Below are 23,237 nucleotides of genomic sequence, written 5' to 3'. Positions count from 1 at the left end.
TGTGCGTGGTCCTCATGTTCTCTGAACCTGTTGTATGCTCCTTATGCTGCACTTTTTCTCCATAGAAGTCCACCAAACTACTGAGGCGTAAGTAAGTATTGGTCTAATCACGCTCGTGTAGAGCCAGTGGACTATCCTCGGATTCAGGCCCCATTTCGAGCCTACGGCCGGTCTACATAGTGCCCAACATCTGTGAGCCTTCTCAGTACGCTTCTGAATGTGACACTTCCAATTCAGTTTCCTGTCCAAGATCACACCTAAGTATTTGACCTTGTAAGATATCGAAATCGTCTTATTGAGGAAACATGGTGCGTTATATTGGCCCATCTTCGTCTTCCTCGTGAACAGGCATATTTCAGTCTTCTCTGGGTTAACATTGAGACCTCTGGGTCTAGCCCAGTCATATGCCATATGCAAGACCCTTTCGGCCCTTCTGCATAGCTCGTTCGGATCCTTACCCTTTAGAAGTATTATAAAATCGTCTGCGTAGCGGGTAGACGGGTTCAAATCCCTCCTCAGTCAGCATTCGTAATAGGTCATTTATGGTGGTCACCCATAGGAGTGGCGATTAAATGTCCCCCTGTGGCTTGCCTTGTGCCACTTTCTCCCTTATATTTATGCCATCGGACACAGAATTTATGATTGAACTATATTTAGCTATAGCTGTCATATAGACCGATCTGCCGATTAAGAGACTGATACACAGTTTTACTTATTACCCGATTTCGCTGAAATTTAATTTAGTAAAGTGTTTTAAGCCTCCCGACAAATATGGATCAGATCGGACTATATTTAGATGTAGCTGCCATATAGACCATATATACCGATCTCCGTGACATGGTGTCTAAATCCCGTAAAAGACGCATTTATTATCCGAATGCGCTGAAATTTGACACAGAGACTTGTTTTAAGCCTTCCGTCATCCGACCAGAGTATGATCCAGAACAGACTATATTTAGATATAGCTGCCATATAATCCGTTCATCCAGTTTAGGGTCTTAAACCCATAGAAAACGGATTTATTGCCTGATTTCGGTGAAACTATGACTTGTATAAGAGTTCTCGGGAACTGAATCAAATATGATCCAGACCAGCCCCTATTTAGATATGACTATGGATATGCAAGGGAAGGAGGAGGCCATCTTCATCTTCAGCGATGAGGCTCATTTCTGGCTGAATGGCTTCGTCAATAAGCAAAATATGCATCATTGATCAGACAGCAATCCGCACGTACTCCATCAGTCATAATTCATCCCAAAAAACTGTAAAATTTTGGTGAAGTTAATGGGCCAGCGGCGTTATTGGGGCGTACTTCTTCCATGATGATCAAGACCAGCACGTTACTGTGATTGGAAAGCGCTACCGTTCAATGATAACAGAATATTTTTGGCTCTAATTGGATGATATGGACATATGGTTTCAATAGGAAGGCACCACAAGCCACACATACCAAATAAACCCAAGTTTAATAAAGTCAGTTGGAAGTCGTGAGAGAAATCTTTGTACAAAATGTTAGTCTGATTAAACTACGAAAATTGCGCCCTCTATAGGCGCAATGTTTCTTAAAGGATACATTCCGTGTCGGATTGATATTTATATCCACCACCGAAGGATGGGGGTATATTCATTTTGTCATGCCGTTTGCAACACATCGAAAAATCCATTTCCGACCCTACATATATTCTTGATCAGCATAATAATCCAAGACGATCTAGCCATGTTCGTCCGTCTGTCCGTTGAAATCACGCTACAGTCTTTCAAAATATAGATATTAGGCTGAGACTTTGCACGGTTTTTTTTTTTTTGCCCATAAACAGGTTAAGTTTGAAGATGGGCTATAGCGGACTATATCTTGATATAGCCCCCATATAGACCGATCCGCAAATTTAGGGTCTTAGGCCCATAGCAGTCAAATTTTTTATCCGGATTTGCTAAAATTTAAGACAGTGAGTTGTGTTAGGCCAATCGAAATTTTTCTTTAATTTGCCCCCGATCGGTCCAGATTTGGATATAGCTGCCATATAGACCGATCTCTTGATTTAAGGTTTTAAGACCATAAAAGGCGCATTTATTGTCCGATTTCGCTGAAATTTGGGACAGTGAGTTGTGTTAGGCCCTTCAATATTTTTCTTCAATTTGGCCCAGATCGGTTCAGATTTCGATATAGCTGCCATATATACCGATCTCTCGATTTAATGTCTTAGGTCTATAAAAGGCGCATTTATTATCCGATTTTGCTCAAATTTGGGGCAGTGAGTTGTGTTAGGCCCTTCAATATTTTTCTCCAATTTGGCCCAGATCGGTCCAGATTTGGATATAGCTGTCATATAGACCAATCTCTTGATATAAGGTTTTGGGCCCATAAAAGACGCATTTATTGTCCGATTTCCCCAAAATTTGGGACAGTGAGTTAAGTTAGCTTCTTCGACAATCTTCTGCAATTTGGCCCAGATCGGTCCAGATTTGGATTTAGCTGCCATATATACCGATCGTTCGATTTAAAGTCTTAGGGCCATAAAAGGCGCATTTATTGTTCGATTTCTCCAAAACTCGGGACAGTGAGTTGTGATAGGCCCTCCAACAGCCCTCTTCAATTTAACCCAGATCGGTTCAGATTTGGATGTAGCTGCCATATATACCGATCTCTCGATTTAAGATTTTAGGGCCATAAAAGGCGCATTTATTGTTCGATTTCTCCAAAATTTGGGACAGTGAGTTGAGTTAGCCTCTTCGACAACCTTTATCGTTCGATTTTAGGTTTTTGGGCCAATAAAAGGGGCATTTATTGTCCGATTTCTCCAAAATTTGGGACAGTGAGTTGTGATAGGCCCTTTGACAGCCCTCTTAAATTTGACCCAGATCGGTTCAGATTTGGATGTAGCTGCCATATGGACCGATCTCTCGATTTAAAGTCCTGGCCCCATAAAAGGCACATTTATAATCCGATTTCGCTGAAATTTGACAAAGTGACTTATGTTAGGATTTTCGACATCCGTGTTGTATATGGTTCAGATCGGTCTATATTCGGATATAGCCCAATATTTTGGTCTACAAAATTTAACAATGACTTGTACTTATTAGACCACTCAATATCCGTATCGAATCTGGTCCAAATCGGACCATATTTCGATAAAGCTGCTATGGGAGCATAAATTAGCCATTTTTCACCGGATTATGACGAAAGGTGTTCTACATATATACCCGAGGTGGTGGGTATATATGTAGAACACCTCTGGATACTTGTTTTTGTTTAGTTATCGATAGCGCCATCGATATTTTGCCAGCTCTACTGGCGTACGTCTGTAAGAGTGTCAGGGAACTTCCCCTAACCGCAATAGCCATGTCTTCCAAAATACGAAATATTTATGTCACAACATTTAGGGATATGTCTAACTATAAATTTCTAATCAGGCCATTCTTTGTTAAAAAAAAAATTATATCAGTTATATAATATTCCATGTTATATATCCAATAGGAATAACATTTGACATACATACAATGTCATAATGAAGATCTTTATGCACACATATGTCAAGATTGTATAATTGTTGCAAATTAGCAATATGCGTTGTTAATTACTAAATGTGCCATGTGCAAAACTCAAGAATAAATAATAGAGATGTTTTCGAAACAAACATGAGAACTTTATATAATAGTTTCAATTTGAGTAAGCTAAAAATTATTATATAATATATGTCTGTATTGACAAAGTAGTCTAATTTAAAAAGTTTCCTGTGTTAATCTTAGGTTATAAACTTCATTTTCCAACTAAAAACTAAAACACTACTATTGTACATGCGAATAAGACCATAAAATTCAACATTATTAAAATTATGCTATAAAAATAAATTAAAACTTTTGTCTTTCTATTCTTATTAATACACTAAGAAGAGTTGAACAACAACAAATGTGCACTTCATTGTTTTAATAAAACAAATTTTTATGATAGTTTTTCCTTTCCTTTTTTTTCTTTAAATGATTTTTTACGACTTTAAACGATTGCCGTAGATGATATGAATGACATTGAAATTCCATGTGAACTGAATTCCTTTGTAAGAACGTGATTTCATGAAATTCAAAAATCCATCACCGCAAGAGAGAACATGTGGCTTTGCTATGTACTTCCAATAAAAAAAAAAATTGGGAATTTAGGATATGGCCGCGATAAGAAGCTCAGATATCTATTTCATTACTTGATATCGCACTTAAAGAGTTACTATTATGGAGAATAGGATAGGTATTGATTCATTACCGGTTTCAAGTTATATCATATTTAGGTAATAAAAAGTCGGTTTTCATCTCATAAAACTCGTAACCAAGTTCCCTTTCAGTACGCTCCATCACGCCTTCTGCTTTATTGGAATGACCCATATAGGGGTTAAATAACCTATTTATTCTAAAAGCGTTTCTATCTGAATGAAAAACAAGAAAAAGCGTGCTAAGTTCAGTCAGGCAGAATCTTATATATCCTCCACCATGGATCGCATTTGTCGAGTTCTTGCCACGATATCTCTTTTTAGGCAAACAAAGGATAAACGAAACAAATTGCTATGTTATAGGAACAATATCATTTCATTTCGGACCATAATTGAACTGAATAGTCAAATCTAGTAAGAATTGCTCACTTTAGAGGCTGAAGAAGTAAAATAGGGAGATCGGTTTATAGGTGAGCTGCATTAGGCTATAAACCGCCATATTCGACACGTATTATAAAGGTCATGAGAGAAGCTGTTGTAAAAAATTTTAGCCAAATCGGGTAATACTTGCGCCCTTCAGAGGCTCAAGAAGTCAGGATCCCATATTGGTTTATATGGCAGCTATATCAGGTTAAGGACCGATTTATAACAAAACACCTCATGCAAAATTTCAGCTAAATCAGATAATAATTGCGCCCTCTAGCGGCTCAAGAAGTCAAGACCCCAGATCGGTTTATATGGCAGCTATATCAGGTTATGGACCGATTTGAACTATTCTTAACACAGTTGTTGGAAGTCATAACAAAACACGTCGTGCATAATTTCAGCCAAATCGGATAAGAATTGTGCCCTCTAGTGGCTCAAGATGTCAAGACCCCAGATAGGTTTATACGACAGCTATATCAGGTTATGGACCGATTTCAACCATACTCAGCACAGCTATTGGAAGTCATAATAAAACACCTCATGCAAAATTTCAGCCAAATCGGATAAGAATTGTGCCCTCTAGAGGCTCAAGAAGTCAAGATCCCATATAAGATCGGCTTATATGGCAGCTATATCAGGTTAAGAACCGATTTGAACCATACTAAGCACAGTTGTTGAAAGTCATGACAAAACACTTCATGCAAAATTTCAATCAAATCGGACAAGAATTGCGCCTTCTAGAGGCTCAAGAAGTCAAGAGGGTATAAAAAGGAAATGGAAAGACGTGAATGTGAGCGAAATGAGATGTGCAGGAGTCAGAATGAAGTTCGGAAAATCTACCAAAGAATAAAACAACAAACCGATGGCTTTGGTGCAGGCATATCCTACTGCAGAGACAAAGAAGAAAATCTGGTAACTGACACAGATAGCATGCTGAGGATATGGAAAGAACATTTTACCCAACTGCTAATGTCAGACGGTGGCGGCGAAGAGCATACCGCAGAACCAATCAATGATGATGGTATAGAATGTTTACCTCCTAGTCAGAATGAGGTCCAAGTATCACTGACCGACTAAAGAACAACAAGGCAGCAGGAGCCGACGGGTTACCCGCTGGCATATTTAAGACCGGAGGCGACACGCTGATAAGGCGTATGCATTAGCTTATCTGCGCAATCTGGCTAGAAGAACTCTTTCCCGATGATTGAAATTTCAGCATACTATGTCCAGTTCACAAGAAAGGAGACAAGACGGAATATATCAACTACAGAGGAATACAAGATACTCTCAAGCGTACTGTGTGAAAGATTAATACCTAAAGTCAATGAGATAATTGGGCCCTATCAATGCGGCTTTAGACCTGGTAAATCCACCCTGGACCAGACATTCCCACTGCGCCAAATCCTGGAAAAGACCCTAGAAGGACAAATCTACACCCACCATCTCTTTGTTGACTACAACGCCGCTTTCGATACCCCTTTACCTTCAAAGGTATTTCAAGCCAAGTCTTAGTTTGATATCCCTGCAAAATTCATAAGACTCTGCAGGATGACACTTGCTGATACGCGTTCCTCAGTAAAAGTAGGAAAGAATCTCTCGGAGCCATTTAATACCAAACGAGGTTTCAGGCAAGGATGCAGCCTATCGTGTGAACTTTTTAATATCCTGCTGGAAAAAGATTATACGAGATGCAGATGTGAATAGATATAGCACACTAATCACAAGAGAACTACTCGCCTATGTCGACGACATCAGCCTTAGCAGCTTTTGAAAGGATCGAAGGAGAGTCAGGGAAAATGGATCTGGCAATAAATGGAGATAAGACAAAATGGATGGTTTCAACTGCCAAAACGCCTTGTACAACCGAGCAGATAAAGAAAATAGAGAAAGTTGGGCACCACAACTTTGAGAAAGTCAGCAACTTTAGCTAGCCGTAATCGAAACGAATGACACCAGTTTTGAGAAAAAGCGAAGAACAATACTGGCAAACAGATGCTACTCTGTTAAAGTAAGCAGTTTGGAAACAAGGCCTCCTCTTGACAGACCAAGATGGCACTATATAAGACACTGATACTACCCGTGTTGTTATATGGTTCTGAGGCATGGGTACTTGTGGAAGCAAATGGTTTCAACTGCCAAAACGCTTTCTACAACCAAGCAGATAAAAAAAAATGTAGAAAGTTGAGATCCAAAACTTTGAGATGGTCAGTAACTTTATCTACCTCGGCATCGCCGTAATCGAAACGAACGACACCAGTTTTGAGAAAAGGCAAACACATGCTACTCTGAATTAGGCAAGCAGTTTGGAAACAAGACAGACGAAGATTACGCTATACAAGACACTGATACTACTTGTGTTGTTATATGGTTCTGAGGCATGGGTACTTGTGAAACCAAACGAGGCAGTGCTTGGAGTATTTGAAACAAAAATTCTTCGTAAAATATATGGACTAGTTTGCGTTAGTGGAGAAAATAGGTGTCGTATAAACCACGAGCTATCAAAATACAACGGCTGCGTTGCCTGGGTCATGTTATCGGAATGGATGAAGAAGCTTCAGCAAATAAGTCTTTTGAAGGCAAACACGGTGGTACACCCAAACCGAGAGACCAAAAGCTCGATGGAAAGATCAAGTGGTGGAAGACACCTCGAAACTTGGTGTTGGAGATTTTAGAATGAGAGCAGAAGATCGAGGCGCTTAGAACGCTATTCGGCTAGTGGAACAAATGTTCTGTCATAGCCAATTAGAGTAAGAAAGTAAGGAGGTTGTCCACTCAAAACAAAACATCGAATAACATAATTCAATACAAGTCCTAAACGCACTAGGCATGAAGATAAAAGCAATCGCGAAAAGTTAACTCAGGCGAATTATAAGTAAATCTTGTGGACGCTTATAACGCAATGGGTTACGTAGTAGTCGTCGCGAAGAGTTGCCAAAACTTCCGCACACGCAAAGGATTGTCCAATGATAACACAGAAGAGTGTTTCACGAATCATACGGACGATTACAACGCAATGGGTTGCAAGAGAATCGTCGCGAAGAGTTGCTTATACATCCGCACACGCAATGGATTGCCCAGTGATATCGGAGAAGAGTGTTTCGCGACTCATAAGACCAGTTGCGTAAAAATCTTCCAGAAGATTGCTTTTTTTCAGATGATGAAATAAAATGAATAACGCACGCATTCTTGTGTAAACCTTAAATGGGACTACCAAACTAAGTTAATAAGGGTAAATTTTTAGCGTAATCCATGGTGGTGGGTACCCAAAAACTTAGCACTTATTTTCTAATAACTTTAAATGCAAATATATCCACAATTTCATATGTATTGGGTTGCCCAAAAAGTAATTGCGGATTTTTCAGGTCGGCCAAATGAAGTTGATGATGACCAAATCAAAGCATTAATGGAATTGGATCGTCATGTAACTGAGCGTGAGATAGGAGAGAAGTTAAATATACCAAAATCAACCGTTCATTATCACATAAAAAGTCTTGGACTGGTGAAAAATCTTGATATTTGGGTACCACATGTATTGAAAGAAATTCATTTAACAAACCGAATCAACGCTTGTGCACCTTATGCACCTTAAACGCAATGAATTCGATCCGTTTTTAAAACGAATCATAACTGGAGATGAAAAATGGATTGTTTACAACAACGTCAGTCGAAAACGATCATGGTCCAAGCATGGTGAACCAGCTCAAACCACTTCAAAGGCTGATATCCACCAAAAGAAGGTTATGCTGTCTGTTTGGTGGGATTGGAAGGGTGTGGTATATTTTGAGTTGCTTCCAAGGAACCAAACGATTAATTCGGATGTTTACTGTCAACAATTGGACAAATTGAATACAGCCATCAAGGAGAAGCGACCAGAATTGGTCAATCGTAAAGGTGTCATATTCCACCAGGACAACGCTAGACCGCACACATCTTTGGTCACTCGCCAAAAACTGAGTGAGCTTGGCTGGGAACTTTTGATGCATCCACCATATAGCCCTGACCTTGCACCATCAGACTACCATTTATTTCGATCTTTGCAGAACTCCTTAAATGGTGAAACTTTCGGCAACGATGAGGCTATAAAATCGCACTTGGTTCAGTTTTTTGCAGATAAAGGCCAGAAGTTCTATGAGCGTGGAATACTAAATTTGCCAGGAAGATGGCAAAAGGTTATCGAACAAAATGGCAATTATATATTTGATTAAAGTTCATTCTAAGCTTTATTAAAAATGCATTTAATTTCTTTTAAAAAAAATCCGCAATTACTTTTTAAGCAACCCAATATGATCTTTTTATACATATCTATATTACACTATTATTTAATAGTTGTTGTTGTTATTTTGACCTTCTTTACCATTCCGGAAACTTCTTTTGTAAGAAATATCAACTACTGAGTCACCTCACAAAATGTCTCATCATTAAAGAGCATTTCCAAGCTATTGACTTCTTCCAGGAATAAATATGTATGTAAATACATAAAAAGAAATTATTTAATTATCTTTTCTTGCAATTTCATGGTTCGCATTAATCCAAGACAAGCGTCATCTGCTCTGGTTATGGTAATTTCCAAAATCCAAATTATTTCACAAAGAAATATTTTCTCAAAACAAAAATTATTTTTCATCAAAACAAAGAATTCCGAAAGCATTCCGTTTATGCGATTCATAATTTCGCAAATACAAATCGTATATGAGACATTATCAACATCTTCTTCAATTGCCATAAATTGTATACTGTCACCCAAATGCTTGGCATTTTTTCCTTGGAATACCCGAAGCAAAGTTCAATTGAAAATTTGTTTTATTCAATTTGTCTTGTATTTCAATTTGATTCCAATTCCATCCAGCTACACAAATTTCTGACCGTGTTGTTGGTGCTAAGGGGTGGGGGTTCTCTAATGCCAGACAGAAGCACACGACCAAGTACATTGAAAAAAAAAAACCAACAACAATATGTTCTGAGCAGACGGACAGACGACACATTTTCAGTTAGAGATATCAACCATATTGGTCATGCAAATTAAAATTGAACCCAATTTGTATATGGTGATGCTGATGGCTCTACTTCTGGTGACGAACGACACAGATAACGAGTAATTCATATTCTCTTTTTTTTATGTTATTGTCTGTGGCTCAAGCACACAGTGGGGGCAAAGGAAATAATGATGGAAAAATAATTTTGGAAACTCAGAAAGCAATTGACCCAATTGAACTGAGTCTGTGGGAAATCTATTCCACTGATAAAGATGGTCTTAGCCGATAAAGACTATACTCCAAATCTGATATTACTTTTTTAAGTTGTTAGATTTTACAAATATGTAGAATTATTATGATCTTCAACTCATACCAGCTTAAATATTTATGCACCTATAGCTTACATTTGCAAATGACCATCCATTTCATCACATCCCCCCCACGGTGCAGCATATCTTCACACATTGGGCGTTTGCTCATTTAGCTATAGCTGGCATGGAGGCTGCCTTCACACTAAGACGGATGACACCATAACTGAAGCCTCATTCAAAGTTCAATATTATTTTAATTGGAGCAATTTTATTGAGGCATGAGTTTATGTATCAGCTATATGCACATTTTCAGTAATATCATTGAATTTTAGGAAAATGTTTGGGTTAGTTTTTTTTTTTTAATTTTTATTTCAAAAGAAATTAGTCAAGATTTGAAAATTTGTCTGCAAGGGATTCATGGATTATTTCTATTGCCTACTCCATGGAAAATGCCGCGAAATCCGTACTTGGGTACCGGAAGCCTCCTCCAAGAAATCCATGATACGACCAAGAGTGTCGAGATGCTACTGAAGCCAAGAATGCGGCATATAGAGCAACCCTGCAATCATTAGCTAAGCGCCAGATGAAGGAGAGGTATCGGGAGAAAAGGAGAGAGGAGAAACGTCTATTCCGCAGAAAGAACTATTCCGCAGAAAGAACAAGTAAAAGCGGCCGGGCCGAATCTTATATACCCTCCACCATGGATCGCATTTGTCGAGTTCTTTTCCCGGCATCTCTTCTTGGGCAAAAAAAGGATATAAGAAAAGATTTGCTCTGCTATTAGAGCGATATTAAGATATGGTCCGGTTTGGACCACAATTAAATTATATTTATGTTGGAGACCTGTGTAAAATGTCAGCCAATTCGAATAAGAATTGCGCTCTTTGTGGGCTCAAGAAGTAAAATAGAGAGATCGATTTATATGGGAGCTGTATCGGGCTATAGACCGATTCAGACCATAATAAACACGTATGTTAATGGTCATGAGAGAATACGTCGTACAAAATTTCAGGCAAATCGGATAATAATTGCGATCTCTAGAGGCTCAAGAAGTCAAGATCCCAGATCGGTTTATATGGCAGCTAAATCAGGTTGTGAACCGACTTGTACTTTATTTGACATAGTTGTTGAAAGTAACAATAAAAAACGTCTTGCGAAATTTCAGCCAAATCGGATAGGAATTGCGCCCTCTAAAAGCTCAAGAAGTCAAGTCCCCAGACCTGTTTATATGACAGCTATATCAGGTTATGAACCGATTTGTTGGATATCATAACAAAACACGTCGTGCAAAATTTCATTCCAATCGGATAAGAATTGCGCACTCTAGAGGCTCAAGAAATCAAGACCCCAGATCGGTTTATATGGCAGCTATATCAGGTTATGGACCGATTTGAACCATACTTGAAACAGTTGTTGGATATCATAACAAAACACGTCGTGCAAAATTTCATTCCAATCGGATAAGAATTGCGCACTCTAGAGGCTCAAGAAGTCAAGACCCAAGATCGGTTTATATGACAGCTATATAAGGTTATGGACCGATTTGAACCATACCTGGCATAGTTGTTGGATATCATAACAAAACACGTCGTGCAAAATTTCGTTCTAATCGGATAAGAATTGTGCACTCTAGAGGCTCAAGAAGTCAAGACCCAAGATCGGTTTATATGGCAGCTATATCAAAACATGGACCGATATGGCCCATTTAAAATACCAACCGACCTACACTAATAAGAAGTATTTGTGCAAAATTTCAAGCGGCTAGCTTTACTCCTTCGGAAGTTAGCGTGCTTTCGACGGACAGACGGACGGACGGACGGACATGGCTAGATCGACATAAAATTTCACGACGATCAAGAATATATATACTTTATGGGGTCTCAGACGAATATTTCGAGTAGTTCCAATCAGAATGACGAAATTAGTATATCTTATGGTGGAGGGTATAAAAAGGAAATGGAAAGACGTGAGTGTGAGCGAATTGAGATGTACAGGAGACAGAATGAAGTCCGGAAATTCTACCAAAGAACTAAACATCAAACCGATGGCTTTAGTGCAGGCACATCCTCCTGCAGAGACAAAGAAGGAAATCTGGTAACTGACACAGATAACATGCTGAGGATATGGAAAGAACATTTTACCCAACTGTTCGACGTTGGCGGCGAAGCGGATACCGCAGAACCAATCCCTGATGATGGTATAGAATGTTTATCTCCTAGTCAGAATGAGGTCCAAGTAGCAGTGACCCGACTGAAGAACAACAAGGCAGCAGGAGCCGACGGCTTACCCGCTGAACTATTTAAGACCGGAGGTGACACGCTGATAAGGCGTATGCATCAGCTTATCTGCGCAATCTGGCTAGAAGAACGCATACCCGATGATTGGAAACTCAGCATACTATGTCCCGTACATAAGAAAGGAGACAAGAAGGAATGTGCCAAATATAGAGGAATACAAGATACTCTCGAGCGTACTGTGTGAAAGATTAAAACCTAAAGTCAATGAGATAATTGAATGCGGCTTTAGACCTGGTAAATCCACCCTAGACCAGATATTCACACTGCGCCAAATCCTGGAAAAGACCCGAGAAGAACAAATCAACACCTACCATCTCTTTGTTGACAACAAAGCCGCCTTCTATACTCCTTTACGTTCAAAGGTATTTCAAGCCATGTCTGAGTTTGGTATCTCTGCAAAATTAATAAGACTCTGCAGGATGACACTTGCTGATACGCGTTTCTCAGTAAGAATAGGAAAGAATCTCTACGAACCATTTAATACCAAACAAGGTTTCAGACAAGGAGACAGCCTATCGTGTGATCTCTTTAATATCCTGTTGGAGAAGATTATACGAGATGCAGATGTGAATAGATATGGCACATTAATCATAAGAGAACACATGCTACTCCCCTATGCCGACGACATGGATATCATAGGTCGGTCACCGGAAGTAGTAACTACAGCCTTTGAAATAATCGAAAGAGAATCAGAGAAAATGGGTCTGGAAGTAAACGGAGATAAGACGAAGTGGATGGTTTCAACTCCCAAAAAGCCCAACTTTGAGACAGTCAGTAACTTTATCTACCTCGGCACCGCCGTAACCGAAACCAATGACACCAGTTTTGAGATTAAGCGAAGAATTATACTGGCAAACAGATGCTACTTTGGCGAAGATTACACTATACAAGACACTGGTACTACCCGTGCTGTTATATGGTTCTGAAGCATGGGTACTTGTAAAAGCAGATGAGACAGTGCTTGGAGAATTTGAAAAAAAGATTCTTCGTAAAATATATGGACCAGTTTGCGTTAACGGAGAATATAGGCGACGTATGAACCACGTGCTGTATGAGCTGTATGACGACGATAGCATAGTTACACGCATCAAAATACAACGGCTACGTTGGCGAGGTCATGTTGTCAGAATGGATGAAGAAGCTCCAGCAAAGAAGTCTTTTGAAGGCAAACACGTTGGTACACGCAAACCGGTAAGACCAAAAGCCCGATGGAAAGTTCAAGTTGTGGGATACAAGGCCACCTCTCGACAGGCGAAGATTACACTATACAAGACACTGATACTACCCGTGCTGTTATATGGTTCTGAAGCATGGGTACTTGTGAAAGCAGATAAGGCAGTACTTGGAGTATTTGAGAGAAAGACTCTTCGTAAAATATATGGACCAGTTTGCGTTAATGGAGAATATAGGCGACGTATGAACCACGAGCTGTATGACGACGATAGCATAGTTGCACGCATCAAAATACAACGGCTGCGTTGGCTAGGTCATGTTGTCAGAATGGATAAAGAAGCTCCAAGAAGAAGAAGACTATTTGAAAGAAAGATTCTTTGTAAAATATATGGACCACTTTGCGTTAATGGAGAATATAGGCGACGTATGAACCACGAGCTGTATGAGCTGTATGACGACGATAGCATAGTTACACGCATCAAAATTCAACGGCTGCGTTGGCTAGGTCATGTTGTCAGAATGGATAAAGAAGCTCCAGCAAAGAAGTCTTTTGAAGGCAAACACGGTGGTACACGCAAACCGGGAAGACCAAAAGCCCGATGGGAAGATCAAGTTGATGTCAGAGCGCAAAAGATCGAGGCGCTTGGAACGCTATTCTACGTTCGGCTAGTGGAACAAATATTCTGCCATAGCCAATTAAAGTAAAGTAAGTATTACTGAAAGCAAGTAAGAAGGAGGTTAGTATAGCTATAGGTATCATGATGGGACACATAGGACTACGAGCTCACTTATGTTAAATCAGTGCGGCAAGTGATAGCATGTGTAAGGCATGCGACGAAGATGATGAGACTTTGGAGCATTTCCATGGCTCGGCTTTTTTTAGTATTTAGAGCACACAACAAGCCGCTTACTGGCTTAAGTGTATGTCCATAGTGGCATGGGGCGGATTAACATCCGCACCCTCTTTTCAACCCAACCTATTGGACGAATATTTCCAGGAGTTACAAACAGAATGACGAAATTAGTATGCCCCCATCCTATGGTGGAGGATTTAATTTAGAATTTAGCTAAACACATCGGGCCACCTAGTGTCACTGTCAATAACTGTTCATTCATTTGCTCTTTTTATGGAAAATATCTTATATATAAAAATCAATTTGTGTTTGTTTGTAGATTTGTTTGTTTGTTTGTATGTTTGTGTGTTTCTTATAGACTCAGAAACGGCTGAACCGATTTTCTTGAAATTTTCACAGATGGTGCATAATGACCCTGTGGTGAAAATAAGGTACTACATTTTTTGATATATAAAGGGGGGGCGGATCCTCCCCCTTACCCTAATTTTCAGAAACGCCAGATCTCGGAGATGGGTGGTGCGATTTAAGCGAAATTTTGTGTGCTTTCATATAGTACCTTAACAAATTCGGTATCCACAATTCGGATGGGGTACCTAGGGGGGCTGCCCCACCCTAAAACCTACCAAACATATATTTAGACCAATCACGACAATATGGGATTCAAATGATAGGTATTTAAGATAAGAAAACGTATCTGATATCAAATTGTCGGACCAAGTGCTAGGGGGACCACCCCAAGCCCCAAAACACCCCTAAATCGGACATATTTACCGACCATGGCAATATGGGCCTCAAATGAAAGGTATTTACGAGTAGAATACGAATCTGATATCCAAATGTGGGACCACGTTTCTGGTGGTCCACCCCTTCCCCAAAACACCCCCAAAAAAGACTTATTTACTGACCACGGGAATATGGGACTTAAATAAAAGGTATTTGAATGTAGAATACGAATCTGATATCCGAATATGACACCAAGCGTTTGGAGGGCCTTTCACTAAAAACATCCCCCCAAGGGGACAAATTTACGACCATAGCAATATGGGGCTCAAATGAAAGGTCTTTGGGAGTAAAGCAAGAATTTGATATTAATATTCGGAAAAAGTGTCTATGGGACCACCCCACCCCTACAACACCACCCAAATAGTAAGTATTTTCTGACTATTGCAATATGAGGCTCAAATCAAGAGGATTTTTAAAGTGAACCGCATATCCTATATATATTTTCAAGGCCAACTCACTGAGTAGCCGCCCATCCCCCAAGGCTCAAATTAAAGGTATGTGGGAGCAGACCACGTATTTGATATCAACATTAGGAGCCAACTGTCTGGCGGACATCCCACCAGCCAAATAGGACGTATTTGCTCATTAAGACAATTTGGGTCTTAAAGAGAGTGGAATTTAACATACATAGTTTTTAGGGCCAATACCCCAAACCGGACATATTTGCTGACTTTTGCAATAAGGAGTTTAAATGAGATTAGAAAACGAATTTGATATCGAATTTTGAGGGCAATGTGGGGCAATATGGGGTTCAAGTAAATGATATTTAGATATATGAGAATTGAGCACGTTGCTGATTTATTTTCAGGGCTTAGCACACCCCTAAATCGGGCATATTTACCGACCATGACAATGTGGGGCTTAAATTAAAGGTATTGGGGGGTAGAGCAAGAATTGATACCCATTTTCGGGACCAATTTTCTGGGCGTCTACCCCTTTCCCAAAATACCCCACAAAGAGCAATTTTTTTAAGACCACCGCAATATGGGGCTCAAATAAAGGTATTTGGGAGTAGAATACGAATTTGATATCCAAATGTAGGACCATGTATTTAGGGCAATTTTTCGACCATGCCAATATGTGGCTCAAATGTAAGGTATTTGAGATACGATAACGAATTTGATAACCTATTTTGGGGCCATGTGTTTGGGGGACGCCTCATCCTATAAACTCCTCTTAAGCCAATGACAATATGGGGTTGAAGTAAATGGTATTTGAGAGAAGAGCACGATGCTTATATTTTTTCAGGGCCAAGTATCTGGGGGACCACCTCTCCCCCGAAAACACCACTAAATCAGACATCATGAGAATATCGGGCTGAAATGAAGTATTTTAAGAATGGAGTACACCTTACATCCAAACTTAAATTCGTAGACCAATAAAGATCATATAGGATTCAGATAAAGGCACTTATATTGTTAAATTGTTAGTCAAGCGATATACTATTTTCGTAGCATGGTACTTCACTAAAAGATCTTTAATTATCGAAAATAAATATTCCAAGGAAACTTTTGTTCCATATAAAGTAAAAGAAGGCGCAGCGGAGCGGGCCCGGGTCAGCTAGTATTCGATAAATGCTGCTAAGGTAATTATATATCTTCTATTGGTAATGACAAAAATAATGACATGTGCTTACCGAGTTTTTCCTATTTCCTATTCAATTTTTAATTTCTTGACTTAAAACAAGTCGTGAGAAAAGTCAACGCCAATTGCATGTTCCATAAATTTTGATAAATTTCTTTTCTTCCTGTTTCACAATTTAGTTTCGGTGTTCCAAAGGTCTCCCATTCTTTCTTTTTATTATAACAACAAAAATAAATGCATGTCCATAACATTAGTTCCAGTGTGGCCAGTGATCACATGATAGTCTCCACCATTAAGTTGTTTATAAAAATTAAACGAATCGTTATTGTCTACAAACGATTGCAAAGCTTTGTAGTCATTGGAATTTTGTTTCAAGAAATCGTCAACAACTTCAGAGCAGGCCAAAGCTCCAGCTGCAGTTGTGGGTCCATCTATGCCATCGGTGCCAGCGCTAAGAAAGCAGACATTGCGCAAAAGTTCATGGCGATGGAATTCCAAGGACAAAAGCAAGGCCAGTTGCTGATTGCGGCCTCCAAGACCGGTGCCAGTTACCTAGAACAATGAAAAATATGCTTAAATATGACATTTATTTTCATTGATTGGCAAATACTTACCTTCACCGTGGGCTCCCCAGCAGTTATCAATAGTAACGGCTTTTTGGTCTTTTGGCACATCAGCAACGTTTTAAGAAAATGTTGAAAAATTCTTGAATCAAAGGGAAATCTTTTGCTCAATTCAAATTCTTCAATCACTCCATTTTGAAACTCATAGATGGCCTTTAGGAAATCACAGTAGGCTTCCACCAAAGCCCCCACATCTCCTTGCATGGTGGTGGAGGCTATAAATGGATTATAATTGCAGTTAATGGCTTCTGATACGGCCATTGAAGTGGCCACACGATTATCACCCACCACATATATGGTGTTATTCAGCAGCTGTTGGTTTTCATTAGTGTCGCCTTTGTGTATGACCATTTTAATGTGCTGCGGTAAATCATTCCATAATTTATATTTCTCCAATATCTCTTGGGGTGTAGTTTGTCTTGAGGCCGCCACCCAAGTGGGCCCACTGGCTATTAGGTCTACAGGATCTCCAACAATATCACTGATTACAAAAGATATAACGGCAGAAGCTTGAGAAGCGGCCGCAGCTAATTGTCCTCCTTTAATGGAGGACAAGGCAATGCGTACTTGATTCATTTCTTGTATAGAGGCTCCCTTATTGCTTAGACTTTTGATGAGTTGCATTTTCTCCGTCAACTTTAAAGGTTCTTTGGGTAGGGGCAGTAGAGCTGAACCACCGCCAGATATCAAAACGAATAGAATGTCGTTTTTGGTTAAGGTTTTTGCTAAATTCTTTATGTCCATGGCAGCTTGAAGGGCAATATCATCGGGTTGATTATTTTCCGCTCCCTCATAGACTTTGAATACGGTGTCAGTTTTAAGGCACATATTTTTATGATGTTGAAATTGATGGCGACTACCCTGAAAGATAAGAATGGATAGAATCAGTCATTGCATGTATGTGAATATGTCATCTTTCCCTTGTTTTCCCACCAATAGATACCAAGAAGCCTATTAAGATAGCGGTGGCTTTAAGTGGTCAAGAGATATGAGCTCGCCTCCAGCCGCCCCTAACCTGGGAACAGATGCTGATGTTGGCCATTCAAGGCACCAAAAACTCGCCTTGTCATCTCGAGTATCATTGGCACAGGTGGGGACACAATACCAGACAAGAACCAACTTAGGGGAGTGGTATTGAAAACAATTAACGATTTTTAGAGGTTACTTTACAGCCGATTACTGGCTTAGGTGTGTGTCCATAGTGGCATGGGGCGGATTAAAATTTGCACCCTCTTTTCAACTTAACCTTACCCAACCTAATCATTGACACTCAGTATTGAATTAAGGACCAGTGCCACCTGACTTCTCACTGAGACTCTGCTCTCGAAAATCGCTGATTGTCCGAGGCCGCATTTGCATTTGACAATCAGCCAAAGCGAGCGGAGAGACTCAGTGAGTGGCCGGTCAGCACCGGCTCTTGCACAAATGCTGAGTGCCTATGATGCCCGATATGACAAAGCGAGTTATTGGCGCCTTTAAATAACCAATGGCCACCCTGTTCCTACGGCGATTTGTCCTTTGGATCGGAAGGAGCTTGCTTACAACAACAACAACATCTCCTGAGTGACGTATCATGGAAAGCCGTAATTTCTTTGGGCTCAGATCACCTCCAAATAAATTCTCACCAACCACCCGATTTTACAACCTCTGAGCGCCGGACGTTTATCAATCAGAATAATCGATAGGTCTTCAGATAGTACACCAATCGTTGCATTAGTGAACTGACACCCCCCTCAAATTCCCCAAGACATCATTAACGCAGCAGCCGCTTGCTTTATACCAGCCGGTCGGCCCAATTTTCCGGCGCAAGAAGTGGTACTCACAAACGAGCATGATTGGATTCGTTGCACGGACCCCACTAAACCCAGACAAGACCCTAGTGACTGACACGAAGAGATGCGCCATTTCAATTCGCTGAGCATCAACATGGATTTCGAAGACAGCAAGACACAACAGCTTTGCATGCCATCACCGCAAATATTTGACGTGGCTTCAATCAGCCCAGGCCATGTGATAGGACGGTCCTAGTGGAAATCACCTATCCAAAGCGTCGACACGATCAGTCATACCAAACTATTTGAGGACTTCGCCAACGCATCCTTCCAGCCAGGCAAGAAACACTGGGTCACGAATTATCTGTGTGGTCGCAAGTCGTTTGTGAAATTTAGATATAAAAATGTAAAATTTTCCCTTGAACATTCTACTAAGGAACAGGGGCAAACTTCTCACATATCAATGAGTGCAGTCCGATTCGAGTTAAAGCTCAATGATAAGGGGCCTCCTTTTTATAGCCGAGTCCGAACGGGGAGCCGCTGTGCGACACCTCTTTGGAGAGAAGTTTTACATGGCATAGTACCTCACAAATGTTGCCAGCATTAGGAGGGGAAAACCACTGGTGAAAATTTTTTCTGATGTTCTCGCCAGGATTCGAACCCAGGCGTTCAGCGTCATAGGCGGACATGCTAACCTCGGCGCTACGGTGGCCTCCCATAATGATGCCAGCATTAGGAGGGGAAAACCACCGCTGAAAAAATTTTTTCTGATGGTCTTGCCAGGATTCGAACCCAGACATTCAGCGTCATAGAGGGACATCCTAACCTCTGCGCTATGGTGGTAGATGTAAGAAGTTAAAAACCCCTAGAGTGAAACAGAAAGTTTCCCAAGGTGGGGTAATATCTCCGACATTGTTTAACCCTTACTTATCCTCCATTCCACTCCTTCCAGATGACATGGAGATCGTATCATATGCGGACGATTGTACGATCATGACATCAGGCCCCCATCCAACGAACTCTCGGCACGGGATAGCTGTGAGCACCACACAAACTGGAACATTGATGTCCGATCTGTGTGTTCGTTGCTATCACGAGAAGCTTAGTTGCGAGCTACCGGTTTACGGATAGTGGAATGATTGGTCCTTTGGACCGGAACGAGCTTGCTCACCTACAGGAGCTTGACGAGGATCGCCACCTCCACATGAAAATGTGTCTACAACAACAACAACCCAACGAACTTGCCTCTTATTTTGCTGCAAGATTTCTGCCACCAAATCTTCAGCCGGAGTTTCATGGAGCTGAAAGTGATGGTCCATGGAGTGACAGTTACGACCATCAAGTATCCCAAAATACTTGGTGTCACATTTAACAGCTCTTATATATTCTCCCCACATGCCACAGCAATTTACGATGTAGTCAAAAGTAGAAACAAGGTCCTCATGTTACTTGCCGGCAGCTTTTGGGTTGTTGACAAAGAAACCTTGTTGACAAAGAGACTTTGTTGACCACGTACAAAGCAATTGGGCGGTATATGGTAAGTCATGCAGCACCAGAGTGGTCTGAACAACAATAATGGAGACACGGTATGCGGTGAATAACTGCCGGGTGAATGTTGTCTTTGGAAAACAACCGCCTACCATTGCACCTGAAGAAATTGATCACCCCCAGCAAACCAGAGTGGCTTAATTACGATCCGGCAGATGCAGCCTTCTCAACTCCTACAGAACAAGGATTGATGCCAACGTGCTGGATGTATGTCCCGATTGTGACCGGGCACCACACAACATACGTCATCTGTTTAACTACCCAGCCAGACCCACTCGACTCATACCCAGATACCTCTGGACGCACTCCACCTCAGTCGCAGATCAGTCCTGGATCTGGATATATAACAGACTCCAGCAGGCGAAAGATAGAACACAACACACTGCTACAACAACAACAACAACAACAACATAATTAACAAATTAAAATTAAAAAATATATAATTCATAGCTTAAAATTTTGTATGCACTAACTTAAAATACTTTAGAACTTATAATCCAACGTGGTGAAGCTTCTTAAAGATTTTTATACACATCAAATCCACGGGAATAGTTAAACTCAAGATGTAACTCGGGTTCTGGTATGACATGACTAAATGGCGGCAGCGGCTGTAAGTAATCCCTTAGGTCCGGTAGTAAAGATGGATCCATATTCTTATGAACTTTTTGAGTACGAAAGACATTCTGAGGTGGCAGTATGGAATCATTCACATTTATTGGTAGCAAATTTTTAAAAATTTTATTGGTTTCACCAAAGTTAAGCTTCTTGGAGGTTTCTGAAGGTAATATAACATCTTCGGGCACATCTGGAGGTTTTTGATTTTGTATCGATTTGCCTTGGCGAAGTTGTCGGAGTGTGGTATAAAGGCGAGGTTTTTCCATGTTGCAACGATTTAAAAGACAGTTGTAGATAATACACTATTAGGAAATTTTTGACCAAAGATATAATGAATTATTTATGACCAATTGTTATAAACTTTGTTTCGAAAATATAAATTTAGCGGTAGCCATATATGAGAAGATTTTAGGATCGTATACGGTTACAGCTGTTTGCTTGTACAGCGGCTGTTTTTACAATCAACTGATGTATTTTTATCGGTTATAACAAAATTTCGATAAATCGATAACACAAAATAGAAAACAAAACATCTTTGGAGTAGAAGCTGTTGATGTTGTTTTAGAACTAATTGAATGTGGGATTAATATGAATATTCGTACATGTTTCTGCAGGGTACACTAATATTTATTATCACTGAATTTAATTATACCATAGTACAATAAAACCGTTACAAAAGTTCCCTATTACCATGGACAACAACCAACATAAATGTTATCAAAATAATTTATGAGCCCCACCGCTATCGATAAGGTCTGCTGCACCAAGTCTTTACCACTTACCTTTGGTATGCTTAAAATACCCTGTTGCAATGCATCTCCTAAGGCTGCCTCCAATTGCACCGCCATGCCCAAGACTGCCTTTCCAAAACCCACTGCATGACAACGTTTATCACTAATATCTACACACTTTCCTTGCAGTTGTATGCATAATTTTTTGCCATCACCCAATGGCCGTGGCACCAAATTGTAGTTGTTGGCGGATGATAGCAAATTGTGTGGCTGCACCGACTCCACAGATTTGAGGAATACGTTTTTTAGATTTTGTAAATGTTGTAGACGATTGCACATTATGTATGCTGTTTATAGGTTTTCAATAAATTTTCGTTGTTCACATCCTATCTCTGTCACTAAAAACTTTAATCTGTGGCAATCTGCTAATTCCGCAACAAAAACAAACACAGCTGTGAAATCGCAATGAAAGAGATAAGACCAGCAGCTGATATAGGAATTAGTAGAAAACGTATGGTGCTATGTTCGATTGCGTGCTCCGTCATACGTGAGTAATTTATAGGGCCTTACAATAATAGGAGTACAAATAGATAAACAATTGTAATGTTTTAATTTACCATCAACTCAGTTATAATAAGCTGTTATCGCATGATACCGATCCCTTTCTAGCACAACTTGGCTCTGGAATAACAAAAAATGCATCCGATTTCTATTTGATAAAAAGAGAATAAAATAAAACACGGCAAAATGCCATTCAGATGGTTAAGGTGCAGTAGTGCTCAATTCTGCCAAGTTTTAATTTGAAGCACGATCCACGCAAAAGGTACTCCAAAACGACAAACTGAAGGCAAAAATTGCATTTTATAACGCGCACCTCCGATTTGAATGAAATTTGGTATGTAGATGTAGGTTGACACCAGGATCAGGAATCTGAAGTCTGTTTTTGAATCAAACAAACGAAATTCCATATGCAAAACTTATAACCTCCTAAACTGTGCGTCCAGAGGGAAATGGGCCTAAATTCTTGACTCCATCAAAAAAGTTGAGGTATCATCGAATATGCATTACAAATACAAATTTAGCCCATTAACATTCCACTAAGGAACAGGGGCAAACTTCTCACATATCAATGAGTGCAGTCCGATTCATGTTTAAGCTCAATGATAAGGGGAGAGAAGTTTTACGTGTCATAGTACCTCACAAATGTTGTCAGCATTAGAAGGGGCAAACCACTGCTGAAATTTGTTTTGTGATGATTTTGCCAGTATTCGAACCCAGGCGTTCAGCGTCATGGGCGGACATGCTAACCTCTTCGCTACGGTGGCCTCGTTCTCCTCCTCCGAAAATCCAT

At 40.1% G+C, this 23,237-nt stretch overlaps 2 protein-coding genes across 2 annotated transcripts; both read right to left on the bottom strand.

Annotated features, from left to right (window-relative positions):
• Positions 1–16,771: 16,771 nt before the first annotated feature.
• LOC106090533 (glycerate kinase) lies at positions 16,772–22,335 on the bottom strand. Its single transcript, XM_013256761.2, has 3 exons — positions 21,938–22,335; positions 17,212–18,081; positions 16,772–17,149 (listed from the first exon to the last, which is right to left on the bottom strand). Exons 1-3 carry the CDS (start codon positions 22,223–22,225, stop codon positions 16,814–16,816), a joined length of 1,494 nt encoding a protein of 497 aa, XP_013112215.2. The 5' UTR covers positions 22,226–22,335; the 3' UTR covers positions 16,772–16,813.
• LOC106090534 (protein PPP1R35 homolog) lies at positions 20,955–21,576 on the bottom strand. Its single transcript, XM_013256762.2, has one exon. The coding sequence runs from the start codon at positions 21,419–21,421 to the stop codon at positions 21,056–21,058; it is 366 nt and encodes a 121-aa protein (XP_013112216.2). The 5' UTR covers positions 21,422–21,576; the 3' UTR covers positions 20,955–21,055.
• Positions 22,336–23,237: the final 902 nt, after the last annotated feature.

This window comes from Stomoxys calcitrans, chromosome 3 (genome assembly GCF_963082655.1).
Source record: "Stomoxys calcitrans chromosome 3, idStoCalc2.1, whole genome shotgun sequence".
Taxonomy (NCBI): domain Eukaryota; kingdom Metazoa; phylum Arthropoda; class Insecta; order Diptera; family Muscidae; genus Stomoxys; species Stomoxys calcitrans.
Note: the sequence above shows the minus strand (reverse complement) of the source record. Positions and strands in the feature narration are given on the sequence as shown.

What these genes read in the sequence shown, in the direction of transcription:
- LOC106090534 (XM_013256762.2), bottom strand. Translation starts at nt 21,421, where the DNA reads ATGGAAAAACCTCGCCTTTATACCACACTCCGACAACTTCGCCAAGGC.
- LOC106090533 (XM_013256761.2), bottom strand. Translation starts at nt 22,225, where the DNA reads ATGTGCAATCGTCTACAACATTTACAAAATCTAAAAAACGTATTCCTC. An exon ending in GTATTTTAAGCATACCAAAG is followed by an intron (nt 18,082 to 21,937) that starts GTAAGTGGTAAA and finishes CTTATCTTTCAG; the next exon opens with GGTAGTCGCCATCAATTTCA. An exon ending in CTGGGGAGCCCACGGTGAAG is followed by an intron (nt 17,150 to 17,211) that starts GTAAGTATTTGC and finishes TCATTGTTCTAG; the next exon opens with GTAACTGGCACCGGTCTTGG.